Source organism: Sminthopsis crassicaudata, chromosome 3 (genome assembly GCF_048593235.1).
Source record: "Sminthopsis crassicaudata isolate SCR6 chromosome 3, ASM4859323v1, whole genome shotgun sequence".
Lineage (NCBI taxonomy): Eukaryota > Metazoa > Chordata > Mammalia > Dasyuromorphia > Dasyuridae > Sminthopsis > Sminthopsis crassicaudata.
The window spans coordinates 575,840,578-575,858,233 of NC_133619.1; the positions used below are offsets into that span (position 1 = coordinate 575,840,578).

At 33.0% G+C, this 17,656-nt stretch overlaps 1 protein-coding gene across 1 annotated transcript in view; it reads right to left on the reverse strand.

Moving 5' to 3' along the window:
* Nucleotides 1-17,656, reverse strand: part of FREM2 (FRAS1 related extracellular matrix 2) — a 208,208-nt gene that overhangs the window by 13,244 nt on the left and 177,308 nt on the right. The window contains 1 exon segment of the mRNA XM_074304856.1: nucleotides 14,269-14,600. Within this exon segment, the coding sequence (XP_074160957.1) occupies nucleotides 14,269-14,600 (332 nt within the window).

Consider the following 17,656-nt stretch of genomic DNA (forward strand, 5'->3'; position numbering starts at 1 on the left):
ATCCTCCACAGAACATTGCTATTTCAGGAAAGGCTCAAGGGTACAGGTCCAAATGATCTTGCTAAATAATACTCCAGTTCAATCTATGTCTTTTAAAAATACCTCCTTTTTTTTGGCTATCTTTTATAGCATCTCTATTTTAAAACATATGTGCATGTGTATATATTTGTATATGTGTGTACATGTGCCCTCCCACCTTGCTGCAAACCAACTCTTATGACAAATTATTTTTGTTTGTTTTTTAAAGACATAAGTAGTTTAGAAACCTAACCAACATTTAAACTCTATATGACAGTGTAATTAATATTCCCTAACTGCGATTTCCTTTCTTTGCAAAGAAGAGTGAGAGGAATATTATCCCACCTCTTTTCTGGAATCAAACTTGGTGATTATAAATACAATGTATCATTTTCTTTTATTTTTTCCTTCCTTTCTCCCTCCCTTCCTTCCTCCTTTCTTTCCTCCCTTTCTCCCTTCCTTTTTTCTTCTTTTTTCATTCCTTTCTTTTTTTTCTTTCTTTCCTTTTTTTTTGCAATCTTTTCTTAATAAAGTTCCCAAAGCACCACTTTCTCAGCCCAAGATGGTTCTCTATTAGTAGAATTTTCTTGTGTAAGCTATCAAAATCTACCTTCTGTGTTGCTAGGCACAGCCTGCTTGTAATGGGATTACTCCCAAATATACAGAAATCCTGCTTTCAATGGTCAATAGCTACCCAGGAGGAACTGTCCAATTTAGAGTATAAACTCTCACCTCTCTTCACTCCCCAAACAAAAGTAATCCTTTCCAAGTCCAGGATCTTAATGATCTCCTAACCCAAGCATTTTTACTGGCTGTCTCCTATGTTTAAAAAATCTTTCACTCCTTATCTTCACTTTCTAGATTCTCTGGCTTCCTTCAAATTTTAGCTAAAGGTATACTTTCTGGAAAAAATCTTTTTTACATTTCTCTTCAATTTTAATGCCTTCTATCTGAAATTAGCTCTACTTTATGGTGTCTATATCTTGTCTGCATATTATTATTTGCAAATTATCTCTCCCAGCTAGAATGTGAGTTATTATAAGACCATATTTTTGACTTTTTTTTTTTTTTTTACAGATGTTAACACAGTGCCGGGTACATAATAGGCAATAAAGAAATACAAGTTGAATGATCATAGGCATAGAGATGATAAGTTATTTATTTATTTTTTTGCCAGCTCAATACCTACTACAATGCTTTTCCCTATTAAGCACATGGCAGTTGCTTTGAATTGGGCAGCAGTCAAGTCAGTATAGTAAGGTGTACTGTTAGAATTATTCCAGTCATTTATATAAACTTTCATTTAAAGATAGTATCCAGGCTAGACTTTTCTATCATGGCCAGTCAGATACCTTCTTCCCTACCCCCACTCTTTTTAGTTTTTTTTTTTTTTTTTTTAATGTATTATCTTTCCATATTAGAATGTAAGCTCTCTGTGAGACTTTTTTCTTTCTGCTTATATTTGTATTCTTAGCAATTAAAGTACTGCCTGGCAGATTGTAAATATTTATTAAATGCTTGTTGTCTGACTAATTCTTTAAATTCTACAACCTATAATGTAGGCATTCCTGTGGGAATGGGGGATTTCTATAAAGCACTTGTAAGTTAGCTGCTTAGGGATTCTTGATGTGGGATACATTAACCTCTAGATTTTAGAGGAAAATCGGATAGGATAAAATACATCTTTTTTCAATATAATTGATTTCTTACATTATATTATTTGTTTCATTTTATTATCTAAAAAACATTCTTCTGAGAAAATATCCATAAACTTCTCTAGACTGCCAAGAAACTCTGCTTTATAGAAAGGGGGTATTAAACAGGATGGAATTTGGGGTAAAGAAGAATCAACTTGGGGGAGTTAACAATTGTGTATCTAAGTATGAGTTAATTAATACTGAGTTTAAACAGGCAGGCCATTTTGACAATCTACATGGCAGCAAAAAAAATACCTTACTTAGAAATTATTGTAGAACAAACCTATTAATTATATTTATGAATCTTTTTAGTTTCAAAAATTTTCCTTCTATGTGGTCTCATTTAGGCTTCACAGCTATCCTATGAGGTAAGATAGGCTAGTAATTATCTTCATTTTTTGAGAAAACCAAAAATTCAAGTAGTTTGCCCCAGGCTACATAGAAAGCAAAAGGCTAATTCAGGATGAATACTCAGATCTTCTAATTCCCAGACCACTCTTTTACCTGCTGAAATGCAAATTTTTTCTGAAATATTTTGTTGAAGGAGTGGGGAAAATGAGAGTATATGATTTAAGAAAGTTTTATTTTCAGAAGTGGCTATTCTTCAATATATACCCTGATGTATTTCCATCACTCAGAATGACTTTCATTTCTTTGGTTTGTTTGCAAGGCTGCTAAAGAAGAAATTAAATAGTTTACGTGAGGAAGTAATAACCTAAAACCACTGAGTTCACATCACTGTTCTAGCTGACACACTTTAATGAAACAATGCTTCAAAATCAAATTCTTATAACCCTTCATGATTAAAATAAATTTGGCCATGGAAGTTGATCAAGCACATGGAGGAAAATGACAGCTCAGAAAACTAAATATTAATTGTTTGTTTATGACACTAGGCTGAGTGACATTATCAATAACTAGTACAATCAGAATAATATTAAAGGAAAGCTTAAAGCTTTTAAGAAATTGTTGGCCCCAAATGAGATGAAGTTAAACAAGAATAAATACATCAGTTACTGAGCTGGAAACCAATGGATTGTTGGGTAGCTTTAATTGCCACCTCTATAATAATTTGCCTATTTTTCATGAGATATAAGTTATAGAATCACCAAATAAATAAATCCATATTAAAGAAAAAGATCATTTATTAAGCTATTTGATTACTAATCAATTAGTATTTTCAACCACTTGCTGAAATCCATAAAAGTAATCTGAGAAAATATATTAGTAGGCATAAATCATTACAGCAATTTAGTAATAATTCTTTAAATAATCCCTTGTTACTACAGGAAAAGTGATTAATTCATATGTCATGGTCAATTCAGATTGATATTTTTCTATGCAAATTAAATATATCACAAGTTTTACTTTAAAAAAATTCAGAGCTTGCCCTATATATAGTTCATTAACCTCACATGAAAAGTGGAGCAAATTGAGGGAAAAGGCAATATGGTTTATTATAAATACTTAGTTTGGGATCAAGAAAATGGAATTTTAGCTTTACCTTCCTCTCTAGACTTTGAGAAAGCTATTTAACATTTATTCAGTATTTCTAAAGCTCTTCTTATAGACAAAGTATTGTGATACACAAAAGAAATGCAAGGACAAAAATAAAAACCTGCTTCTGCCCTTAAGGAACTTACATTTTATTGAGGGATGCAACAGTTAAAAAGATAAGGAAGCAGAAAATAAATCTAGGAGGCAGAGAAAACTGATAATTAGTAGTATCAGAAAAGGAATGCTTGGTCTGGGAAACAGAAAATATCAGTATATCTTTTTTTCTAGTCCAAACAAACGAGTATAATTCCTATCCTCCTTCCCACATATGTTGAGTGGATAAAATTAAACAAGAAAAAGTGAAATTGTTCTACAAATTAAAAAGGTTATTGCTTCAATCTATCAACTTTTCCAGACTACATGAAAAAATAACTAGAAAATAATGTATATAAAATGCTTACTAAGTATTAATTAAATTTTGTAACATTTGTTGCCAGGGATGTCATTAAAATTAAACCTTTATGACTTAGTCATGAAACAGAAAAAATCAGTTCAAAAAAGAAACAATGTCAATGTAGCTCTAATCGAGACAAATTTCCCTAAATTTAATCTTTAGTACCATTGTTCTGTCCTCTAATTACTCTCTATAAAAGCTTGTTTTGTTTTTATTTGTATTCATATTGTCTCCTTTATTAGATTGAAAGTTTCTTGAGGGCATGGATTGTATTTTGCTTGTGTCCATATTCCCAGCATTTAGCATAGTACCTGATACATAGCAGGGACTTGATACATGTTTATTGATTGTTTGAATTATCAATGGACTTCTTTAAATGGACAGGAGAATGAATCCTTTTGTTCCTCCTGTTGTCTATGCTAAGACCCTTACTAAGAAAAGTTCCCAGTTGTTCATATTTTACTTCATCTAGTGACTTGTGGAGATAGTAGACAAATTGAACAAGGACTATGAAATAGCAACTTTGCCAAAAGGTAGAGAGTCAACAAGCTATTTCCTAGTTGTGCTTTAAATTCTCAAGCACACTAAGACACATATTTTCAGATGCACTCATTCATTCTCTTGGACATAGTGAATAATTCAGAATAATGTGTTGGAATGACCCTAACTTTCCTCTTACATTTATTCTATTATAAACGAAAGACATTTAGGAGAAGAGTCTTACTGCTTTATAGAACTGACACATTGAGGTTATTCAATACTGAGGATGAACAACACAGAAGGTACTACAATGAAATAATAAAAATGCTTCCTAATTAAATGATTCTAGTAGGGGTTATCAAAGAATTCCTAAGTGTAAAAAAATTCTGTAGCTCATCATCTTTATATTTGAAAAGGCAAAAGAAAAGTCTATGATATCTGTTTCCAATTTGGGGACAATTCTGTCTTACTATAAGGACAAAAGTTTATAGATGTTGTCATTCATTGCCTTTTCCTATCTTTTTTAAAAATTAAATTTACCTAATAAATTATTTTTCATTTTTCAATACCCACATAATATGTCAAATGAATTAAACAACATAGCTAATTTAGTACTTATTTCACTATGTGTGTTTAGAGGAAAACAATGAATCCCTGGTGGAAGGGAAAGCAGACAGTGCCAATAACCACATAATTATTAGGCTTTTCAACATACATTATTTCATTCTTGGTTGGCCTTTAGAAGATCTGAACCACATCCACATTGATATTATCACTATAAATAAAGCCAAAAAACCCCATAAAGATGTTGCAGCTAAATGGAAGCCTTGATCATACATTCTCCACACAAAGGTGAATAAAAGAAATAACAGGTTGGTTTCATCATTTGCCCAAAGTCAACAAGAAGCATTATTTTCTGGGCAAGGGATCAAGTTGCTTCCTGGTGCTGAAAATAAGTAGAAATAAACAGATCACAATGAAGATAATTGAAGTTTATACTTCAATATCTATTGCATTGACTGAAGTAGAAGAAATCATATGGAGATAATGTTATCTTCTAAATTAAATCATTACATAATTTGATATTCAGAACTTTCCCCTCTTGATTCTGCTTCTGACTCTCTGGACTTTGCCTCTAAGCATAAATTACCATCTCATCCTGGAACATCCTTGTGCCATGCTGGTTCACCTTCCCATTGGTGAGTTTGTTCCAGACCATTCATCTTGGGGACTTTGACACATGATTCACAATCACTAACTTTGCCCTGTTCTCCTTCTTTTCATCTTCCTTTAATGTGTTGTCTCCCCCAATTAAGATGTAAATTCATTAAGAGCAATGACAGTGTTTCTTTTTTGTTTGTATTCATATCCCCAGTACTTAATACAAGGCTTGGCACAATAAATGCTTAATAAATTAGTTGTTGACTTCCTTTCAAAATAAAAGTGGGTAATGATAATTCACACATATAGTATTTGAATATTTGTAGGACGTTTTGGTCAAAATATTCCTTTAAATTAAATTGTATCTTCCCCATTTTGCATATTAGGAAACTGAGGCTTTAAGATTATACACATGATGGTCATTATACTAAATTTGCTCATGCTCATAAGTAAGCAATAAATCAAGCAAAAACATTTATTAAATAGTTACTATGTTATGGTTACTAAAAGGAAAAAATATGGGACAATCCCTACTCTCAAGGAGTTTACATTCTATCATAGAGTATACCAGTGTATTATAGAACATAGTAGTATCTATGGCAGAATTTGAACCCAGATATCTTCTGATTCTATCTAGTTCTCTTTCTTCTGCGTCAATCTGACTCTATCAAAAGGAAAGATAATGAAAACTATTCTAGAAAATGTGGTCTGAGGTCAAGAAAGGAAAAAGTACAGAAGTTGGCACTAACAAGAATACGTTTTCCCCCAGGAGTGGGCCCTGAACAATCACAAAAGAAAAAAATGACTAGACCAAATTGACTAAATCATGTTCACTCAAAACAAGCATCTTAGTGATGAGGTCTTGAGTAATGAGATAGGGTTGACCAAGAAAGACTGAAGAACTGATAAGATTACTCCCAGAGGCAAGCAGGGAAGGACACTGCTGGGGATCAGTTCAATATTATACTCCTATTTTTCTGTGGAGGTCATGAATAGTCTCACCTTGCTATGTCCAGTCAGAAATCCAAGTTATGTTAATCCAAGGTTAGTTTTCCTCCATTAATCTGTCCATGACTCATGCCATCTTTGCTGAATCCCTTTTGGGTTGAGCCTGCCATGGTGGTGTTCTGCCTTCTGATGTCTTTCTCCTTATCCCTCCCCCATGCCTCATGGTGTCTATCTCCTTCTTATAAATAACTTAACTCTTTTAGGGTGCTAATGGTCAATGGAGTACTTCCACCTCACAGCATATTTCTTTAATGGATTCTTCCAAACTCCTTTCCTTAATAACTCTACTGCTCTAGAAAATGCATTTCATATTTACCAATCCTGGTATCTATTATATCTCTTAATTTTGTATGTATTCTCTTTTCTTAAATAAATGTAACTTTTGTCAAGAGAGTGGCCATTGTGAATTCTTCAAATGACCAAATCCCAACATTTGGTATCAATTGCTCCCCTCAATCTTATCATCTAGTGCCTGGACTTCAAATATATCACTGGAGATTTCCCAAAGAAAAACAAAGTGAATAAAGAATGCCTACTATCCATACTATCACCTACAATTGGAAGGACATATATGGGTACATATATCTTGGATCAACAATGCTTACCATCATGCCTGATGCATAGTAAATATAGATGCCTAGTGAACTGGACCAAAATCAAATAGGAGGAGATGGGACTGAATCATATTCATATGATTGTATAATGCTTTAAATGAGCTAAAATTGTACTCTGTTGACTATCAGTGGTGATGATGCCATTGCAAATCATGAGCTATCATGATTTCAGAAGAATCACAATTATAGATATCTCAAAGGACAATACTGTCACCTATTACTGATGATAATGATTGATGAAATATTAAAGAGTGATATAAAAAACGTTCTATAACATAGATGATCAGAAGAAGTTTAGCCAGCCATGTAGTTTAGGGACAACAGATTGACAACCCGAATTCTGCAAAATTTTTGAAAATTTTTGAAAGAATGAGGGGAAGGTCAATACTGCATTGGGTAGATCCTCTACAAGGTATTTACCAAAAGACATAAACAAGCATTGTGCCAGATTACAAAAGATGAAAGGGATCTCAAACTGTTCAATGTTATATAGATAGTAATTAGCACTGTTATAACTTGAACACAGTTACTCTGTCTCCTAACCCAATACTCTTTCTTGTATATTATTGTTAAAGGATCTTAGTCATCTTGTACAGAGTTTCTGATGGGAGAAATTATCTGTAACATGGTGACCAGAACTAAAGATTAGCTGACACTGGAAAAGAAGGGAGAAATCCTATAACTGGGGAGGGGGACTGTTGTTGTTCAGTAAATGTCCAACTCTTATGACCCTATGGATTATTTTTTCCATGGAATCTTCTTGGCAAAGATACTGCCAAATGGCTTGCCATTTCCTTCTCCAGTAGACCCTCCACCCCTTCAGAGTATTTGTCATCTACAAGTTTATCTAAGTTGTAAATTTGGCCATATATGGCCTTAATTTACTTAACCTTGAAGTTATTTTGTTTTGCTGTATTTCATTTAATCTAGTTTCATTTTACTTTAAGCATAAACTTTGTTTCTAAAAATGGTTTAAAAATAGTTTAAAATATTGTAATATGGAACAGTTTAGAGACATTAACAAAACATTTCACATAATTTATAGCTGGGGAATTAGTAAGATCAAACAGCTAAGTTAAATCATTCATTTACTTTTGAAATCTTTGCACTGAGTCATAGGGATTTGGATACTCTTCAGAACTTAAATACCAAGTTTAGTTAAAATTGTATCTATATAAGGAGTTGTGTCCCTGTGGCCTATTCATGCCTACTGATCAATGTCATCAGATGTCTATTTACCTAACAATGTATTAAAGTTAAGATTCTATCCTAGTGAAGTAACCAAGTCACTTGAAAACAAAATGAAAAATAGTAAACTTATTTTTCTTTATAAAAATGAAAATTAGCATATATCAGCTTTGAAACAAGTGTTTAACTTTTGTCTTTTTGTACTTATTTTTATAATGTTAACTGGTAATAAGACATTTATAGAACTTTCTCTAAAATGATTTCATTTATTATTTTGGGAAAAAAGCATTTAAAAACTTTCCAGAATATCATTATCTTATGAAAAATAATCATTATGTACTTGTTAACAGAATGGTAATAGTTTCAAGTAAATTTTTAAAAGCCATATTGCTTACTTAATGGAGTTTTAATTCAACATAGTCACTGAATTCAAATCAGTTGAAACATCATTTTCCGACAGAGCTAAATGTGATCTCTTTCCTGAATGGTGAAGAGAAGCTAAGATACTTCATTTGGTCAGAATAGCTTCAAGCTATTTATTGTATTTTGCCCCCCCCCCCCAAAAAAAAAAGAAATACTCAATAAGCTCTCCCTCTTAACTTGATGTAGTGAATAAAATTGGTTTAAATAATTTCCTTGGGCTGTGAGGCCAGCTCTAGTAAAGAAGTATATGAAGGTAACTTCTGCTAAGTGCTTGGCAGGAACCAAATGGAAGTTGCAGATGCCAAATATGCCTAGTATGCAAATGCAAAGTGGAGATGCAGGTTTTATTACTTGTAAGAGTAGAAAAATAAGCTCCAGTGCTCCTTTTAAAGATATAAAGAAAAGTAGATAGATTTACATTTATTTGTTGACGAGTAATCTAAATTACATAAAAAATTTCAAAGTTGGACATATTTTTAGTAAAATAGTCTAGTGGAGAGAGTACTGGATTTGGAGTCAGAGGATCTGAAAGTTCTCCTTAATTTTCATGTGACCTTGAATTCCTTCATGGGCAGCAAAGTGGTAGTGGGGGTGGTAGGGCTGAAGTCAGAAAGACTCAGATTCATGAGTCCAAATTTAGCCTCAGACACTAACATTGTGACTCTCAACAAGTCACTGAAATGAAGTTTGCCTTCATTTTCTCATCTGTAAAGTGAGCTGGAGAAGAAAATGGAAAACGACTCCAGTATCTTTGCCAAGATAACCCCAAATAGAGTTAATAAAGAGTTGGACATGGTTGTAAATGATTGAATAACAATGAATTCCTTTATGTCTTTGGACCTTAATTTCCATCATTAGTTTTTTTTTTTCAAAACTCAGCTCAAATACCATCTACTCCATTAGGCCTGCCTTAGTCTACTTAGCTATTATTGCTGCTCCCTCCCCCAGCCAAATTACCTTCTGGATATTTATTTTGTGGATACTTATATGTTGTCTGCCCTGACAGAATGTAAAATCCTTGAGGGAAGATATTTATTTATTTATTTATTTCCTTATTCCTGCATAACATCAATGCATTTTGCTATGGTGATTTTTGCTTCTTGTATCTTTCTTGTAAAAGGCATAGCTAAAAATGATACATAAATATTCTCTCTCCTTCTCCTTTTCCTTTTCCCTCCCTCGCCATTTCCTTCTATTTCTCCTTCTTCTTCTCCCTCTTTCTTTCTTTCTCTCTCTCTCTACCTCCCTCCCTCCTTCTCTTCCTCCTTCCTTCCTTCCCTTCTTTCCTCTCTCCCTCTCTCCCTTTCCCTTTCCCTTTCTCTCTTTCTCTTTTTCTTTTTCTTTCCTGTTTTTCGCCCTTTCCCTCTCCCTTTCTCTTTCTTTTTTGCTGAGGCCTGAATTTAATTCAGAAAAAAAGGAAGAATTTATGCAAGGGCTGGATTAATGCTATTTGTATTTCTCAGAGGCAGAGTGTTACAGAAGAAGCAGTACTAACTGTGAGACCAGCGTATCTAAGTTGATATATTCTTATGTTTGATTCTCACTACCTGTGTGACCTTAGGCAAGTCATTTTAATTTCTTCACCTATAAAATAAAGGATTTGGACTTAGGAATCTTTGAGTTTTTGGGCTTAGGTCTGGGCTACTTTTAAAAAACACTGTAGAGCAGAAAGTATATAAATAAGAGAAGCACAAGGGAGAAGGGAAGTAGCTGTCTTTTGAGAGTCAATTTAAGAATGTATCATGGGTAAAAAGTATACTTTTAAAAAGGAGTTTCGTGAAGATAGATTTTAGTATTAATTTTGGCAAGATATTGAAATTCCTATGTGATACACAAAATTTTACTCTCTATACACAGTGCTGATAGCTGAGATTACAATTTTATTATTAAATTTGTTTCCCAGTATGCATAAAAAAGATCATCTTTTGAGAAGTATTTCATTCCCCACTTTGGTGGTTTATAAGCATATTATTATTATCAGTATATTTCTCAAACATTTTTTCATGGTTTCCTCATTTGTCATTCATAGTGTTGTGTACCAGAAATCTCCCAGGGGTACTGAACTCAGGGAAAGTTTACAATTGCCAACTTTTACCCCATGGGGTAGGCTTGTTGGCGAGGAATAACAATGTTGACAACCCGAAAGTGAGAGCAAGAACTGAGTTTCTCTGTTTAATTCTTTGCTCCTGCACACAAACACCAGAATTAAACAGAGAAAAAGAGAATCAAAGAATCATTGTTAGTTTTTTTTTTTTTTTAATAGGAATAATACTTCACCAGGAATAAGCTAGCTCTGAATTTTCTATAATGGTCTGGCTTAGAAAATGACTATCTTGGAGGGTAGAATTATTATTCAAACTGACCTGGACAAGACAGAAAAACAAATAGCTGTAAATGAGATGAAACTTAAGAAATAAAAATGCAACATGATTCAGTAGAAGAGTAGCATTATAGGATCATCGACTTGGAGTTATAAGGGATCTTGGTTGTCCTCCAGTCCTGCCCATTCTTTTTTTTAGATGAGGAAACCAAGGTCAGTAACATTTAAATGATTTGCCCAAAGCCATACACTGCATTTCTTAAGGATGAAACAATTTCTTCAGCTGTGAGATTAGATGAAGGAGTGATATGGAAAACTTGAGAAGAGATTTCAAACTACTGTGATGAGATTATGGAGATGGAAAAGAATTGCCTTGATAAAAAGAGGGCCAAATTGAGATTATGTAACATACATTTGTCTCAAACACAGTCAATATGATTTCATGACTTTTACCTCTCTCTCTGTTCAGCGGCATGTGAACAGGAGCAGAAGAGTAGATTATGGGAATGATCCAAGGCTGGGGTTCTATAAATTTTGATTGATTATAGGATAAGAGAGCAATTGACCCGTGTTCATTATTTGCTCAAGGTTACATAGTGTCAATGATGAGATCTAAGCCTACATCCATTACTCCAAATTCAGCATCCTTTTTACTTCACTGTAAGTATAATGCAATTCTATCATTTATATAGTGTCTTATAGTTTACAAAGTATTTTACATATCTTACCTCATATGATCCTCACAACAATAATGTGAAATACATCATCTCATTTTATGATTGATGAAACTGAGATTGAATGAAGATTAAGTGGCTTGTTCAAAATAAAATAGCTTACAGGAATCAGAGGCAGAAATCAAGACCCTGCATTAATATACAACTCCTTATCATACAATATCACAAGTGGAAAAAATTCAGGATACTATTACTTAACAAGTTAATATGATACTGGGTAAACTACACCATAAAATAATGTTCCTTTAAAAAACCAGTGGATAAATCTTTCTTGGAATATATACCAATTTGTAGATTCTCTCATTCTTTGGAATAGACATTTTTTATTGTTCAGTTTTTTCCAGTCAGGTTTGACTCATGAAACCATTTGACATTTTCTTGACAAAGACCCTAGAATTGTTTGTCATTTCCCTCTCCATTTTATTTTATAAATGGAAAATTGAAGCCCATAGGGTTAAGTGACTTGCTCAGGGTCTTACAGCTAGAGAGTGTTTGATGTCAAATTTAAACTCAGGCCTTCTATCTCCAGGCATAGTATTCTATCCAATGTTGCCACCTAGCTACCCTGGCATAGAAGTTAACTGCAATTTCACTATATCCTAACCATTAATCCCAGTTTAACTGACTGACTACTGGACAATACCATAGCTATACTGGGAAACTGAGAGAAATTTACTAACTACAAGCATTGTAAAAACAAAATTATACCAAGGCAAATAAAGTGCCAGCCTACACTGATAGAGGAAGTTTTTTTTTTTTTTTTTTTTTTTTTTTAATTCTGGGAGTTTCTTATATCTTCTATGCACCTAATTATTCACATATTGTCACCCCATTAGTATATAAGCTCCTTGAGAACAACAACAACAACAAAAAGAACAAGAATAGTTTCTTGTCTTTTTTTTTTAAATATCTCCAGAGTTTAGCATAGCTCCTAGCACGCAGTAAGTACTTAATAAATGTATCATAATTATAAAGTTAGCACATGGGAGAGTTGGAAGCAAACTAGTACTTAATTTTTACTACAGTGGAAAAATACAATGTGAAAAATGTCCTCACTTTAAGAATTTTTTTGGGGGGGGATTCTGCTTTATTAATAAAAACACCTTTATTTTAGGAAACTTTAAGAAACACAATGTTCTCAGCTAAAGAATGCAAAACCTGTACTAAGCATTACTGAATTAAAAGTTTCAAAAGTTCTTTCATAAAAGGTGACAGTTTGTACCCAAGGAACTAAAACGCCTAATTACTACACATAAGTTCTGGCTTACTAACTTGAGAGTTTATTTTTATAGATGGATTTAAATGGTTTGAGTGACGAGTAAGAATTACAAAAGTCTTTCGTTTGTGTTTTGCTAGTAGGTACAATTACCAGTTTCTTCTGGCACTAGACAGGTATGTTTTATATACTTCCTTACTGTTTGGGAAAGCACTGAGAAATCACTGCTATGTGCCCATATCAACACAGGCTGAACAAAGTTAAGTTTCATAGCTCTGAAGTTTAATGAGGCTGAGAGTGAGCTATCTCTTGTTTGCTTCTTCGACATTTTAACACCCTAGGAAAATAGCACACCTAAGTCATTTCCTAACACTAGCCAAATTTTTAACACCCTGTATTATATGATTTATTTAAATACCTCTATAACAAAGGTTTCTAATCTGTCATTCATGAATTTATTACAGTTTGGATAACTATACTTCAATAAAATTGTTTTCCTTTATAATTCTAGGTATTTTATTTCATAGATCCCAAAACAATAGTCTGAGAAAGTTTCCACATGCTTCACAAGGCTGCCAAGGTAGGATCTAATGACAAAAAATAGGGGTTAAGGACTTCAATCCTATGAATTATTTTAAAAACTCATTTTCTTATGAAAAATATATTCTCATGGTTTAACAGGAGATAAAACCTCACTCTTAGATCAAAGAATGTTTTTCTTTTTTTTCATTTTTCTTTTTTTTTAACATTCTTTTTTTTTTTTTTTTTTTTTCTTGAGGCTGGGGTTAAGTGACTTGCCCAGGGTCACACAGCTAGGAAGTGTTAAGTGTATGAGACCAAATTTGAACTCGGGTCCTCCTGAATTCAAGGCTGGTGCTCTATCCACTGCGCCACCTACCTGCCCCCAAAGAATGTTTTTCATTTAATTTTTGTTTGATTATGATACATCATCCCAGATATCTGGGCACATTCCTATAAATAAAAAAGGCATGTGACAGAAAGGCTAAAATTTCCAAGGACTTTTATAAAGAAAACAAAGTATGTTAGGATAAGCTAAGGAGCCTAATAATAATGATACTCTATCCTTCATATACAAAACTGATGCTATTGATTCACTATCAGGAGGAAATTATTTTGTCTTTTTCCCCACAGTATTAGAGATAGTATTTCACTGAGTCATTGACACTTATTAATTTATTTCTCCAACAGCACACATACAAATATATATACAGCTATACAGGTGTAGATATATGTGTGTGTATATATATATATATATATGCATATACATATAAATGTTTTTATATTCATATCTATAATCTATATCTATACTAAGATGGTTAATTTGGTTTAGATTTATTCTGTATCCAAGGCACAAAGCATAAGTCCTCTATACAGAGATATAGAAAAAACCATGACTTGATCATTAGGAACAAAATAACATATGTTATAAACTCTTACCTGCCCATCTGTCCCAATGGTGCCTCCACAGTCTGTAAGGAGTTCAGACATATCATAGTAGCTGACAAATTCCCATAAGCAAGCTTCTAGATTAAGGTTGCGGTAGAATCTCAAGGTTCCAGAACCCCTGATGGATGCACTGTATTGGTAAGGATATGTTTCTCCAATCACTTCTGAGTTTCTGGTAGCATCAGTCAAAAAGCCATGATGAGTCTTTACTTCAGTGTAATCCAAGAGGTTGGAGCACTTGTGGTTCCCAACTCTTGTGCCGTCAGGGCTAAGAGTCAGCTCAAAGTTGGACAGCTCTCTAGTGGAGATCACGGGGAGCATGCCTACACAATTATTATGATAATTGTTATTGTTCATGTCTAGTGGTCACCTTAAAATTTGTAGAGTAGAAATCTTATGAAATGGGTTGTATAAACTACATAATGATAATTTTTTATTATAGCTTTTTATTTACAAGATATATGCATGGGTAATTTTTCAGCATTGACAATTGCAAAATCTTTTGTTCCAATTTTTCCCCTCCTTCCTCCCACTTCCTCCCCCAGAAGGCAGGTTGACCAATACATGTTAAATATGTTAAAGTATAAGTTAAATACAATATATGTATACATATCCATACAGTTATTTTGCTGCACAAGAAGAATTGGACTTTGAAATAATGTACAATTAACCTGTGAAGGAAATAAAAAATGCACATGGACAAAAACAGAGGGATTGGAAATGCTATATAGAGGTTCACACTCATTTCCCAGAGTTCTTTCCCTGAGTGTAGTTGGTTCTATTCATTATTGAACAAATGGAACTGATTTGGTTTATCTCATTGTTGAAGAGAGTCACATCCATCAGAATTGATTATCGTATACTATTGTTGTTGAAATATATAATGATTACTTGGTCCTGCTCATTTCACTCAGCATCAGTTCATGTAAGTCTCTCCAAGCCTTTCTGAAATCATCCTGCTGGTCATTTCTTACAGAACAGTAATATTCCATAACATCCATATACCACAATTTACTCAGCCATTCTCCAATTGATGGGCATCAATTCAATTTCCAGTTTCTAGCTACTAAAAAAGGCCTGCCACAAACATTTTTGTACATGTGGGTCCCTTCCCTTTAAGATCTCTTTAGGATATAAACCCAGTAGTAACACTGCTAAATCAAAGGGTTTGCACAGGTTGATAATTTTTTGAGCATAGTTCGAAATAGCTCTTCAGAATGGCTGGATGTATTCACAATTCCACCAACAATGTATCAGTGTCCCAGTTTTCCCATATCCCTCGAGCATTCATCCCATCTTTTGCTGTCATCCCATTTGACAGGTGTGTAGTGGTATCTCAAGAGTTGTCTTAATTTGCATTTCTCTGCTTAATAATTACTTGGAGCATCTTTTCATATGGCTAGAAATAGTTTCAATTTCTTCATCTGAAAATTGTCTATTCATATTCTTTTTCCATTTATCAATTGGAGAGTAGCTTGATTTCTAATAAATTAGAGTCAATTCTCTATATATTTTGGAAATGAGGCCTTTATCAGAAACTTTGGCTGTGAAAATATTTTCCCAGTTTATTGTTTCCTTTCTAATCTTGTCTGCATTAATTTTCTTTGTACAAAAGCTTTTCAATTTGATATAATCAAAATGTTCTATTTTGTGATCAATAATGCTCTCTAATTCTTCTTTGGTCACAAATTCCTTCCTCCTCCACAGGTCTGAAAGGTAAAGATAGGTAAACTATCCTATATTCTTCTAATTTATTTATAATCTCATTCTTTATGCTTACATCATGAACCCATTTTGACCTTATCTTGTGTATGGTGTTAAGTGTGGGTCAATGCCTAGTTTCTGCCAAAGTAATTTTCAATTTTCCTAGCAGTTTTTGTCAAACAGTGAATTCTTATCCCAAAAGGTTGGATCTTTGGTGGATTAGTTTAGGTAGTATTGTCATCTTTATTATCCAAGAGCACTTAATATTTTTCCAATTGGTTACATCTGACTTTATTTGCATGAAAAGTGTTTTGTAGTTTTGGCCATATAATTCCTGACTTTCCCTTGGCAGATAGATTCCCAAATATTTTATATTATTGGTAATTACTTTAAATGGAATTTCTCTTTGTAACTCTGTTTGATTTTGTTAGTGATCTATAAGAATGCTGATGGTGTGTGGGTTTATTTTGTATCCTGCAACTTTGCTAAAGGTGTGGATTATTTCTAATAGCTTTCTTGTAGAATCTCTAGGGTTCTCTAAGTATACCATCATATTATCAGCAAAGTGTGATAGTTTGGTTTCCTCATTACCTACTCTAATCCCTTTAATCTCCTTCTCAACTCTTAATGCCAAAGCTAGCATTTCTAATACAATACTGAAGAGTAATAGTGATAGTGGGCAACTTTGTTTCACTCCTGATCTTATTGGGAATGGTTGCAGTGATAATTTATATTTTATAGAACTTTAAGGAATATAGCATTAGAGATTTTGAGATAGAAGAGTCTTTAGAGATTATCATTCAAAGATTGAGAATAAGAGGTAAATTTAGAGCCCATAAATTCCAGGCTTGAAATCCTGACTTCCCTTCCCCTGTCCTACATGAAGTTTTACATAATCTTATGGTAGGAGGCAAGCAGTATTCACTCTTAGTGAATCAGGCAGATTTTACCCTCATTATTCTTGACCCTTTTGGTTACATCATCTCCCTCCCCCTCTGTCTTTCTGTTTCTATCTGTCTTTCTCTGTGTCTCTTTGTCTTTCTCTGTTCTGTTTTCTATTTATCTGTTTCTGTCTCTCTCTCTACATATGATATATATATATATATATATATATATATACATACATATGTATATATATATATATGTTGATATACACATAAATTAGGGACATTGCACTGTATCATGAAATTAAATTTTAAATTTTTTAAATTTTAATTAAGAATTTTTATAACAGTAGGTAAATCGATTGATTGAACTCAAGATTTTGGAGTACCTTCTGTACTTAGGGTAATATATTTATATTTTCAAACAAATCTCAGTCACAGATTAAATTCTAATTCATAAGTATAAGAGAATAATTAAAGATAATTAGAAAAATTAATGAAATAATTTTAGACTGCTATAAAAAGCTTCTTTATAAAAGAGGAGAAAAGATTCACATTGTAAAAATGTTCATAAAAACTTTTTGTGTTGACAAGGAATTAGAAAATGAGTGGATACCAATCAATTGGGGAATGCCTGAATAAGTTATGGTATATTAATGTAACAGAATATTGTTGTTCTAAAAAAATGAGCCAGAAAAGCCTGAAAAGACTTATGTGAACTGGTGCTGAATGATGTAAGCAGAACTAGGAGATTATATATATTAATGGCATTATTATGTAATAATCAATTA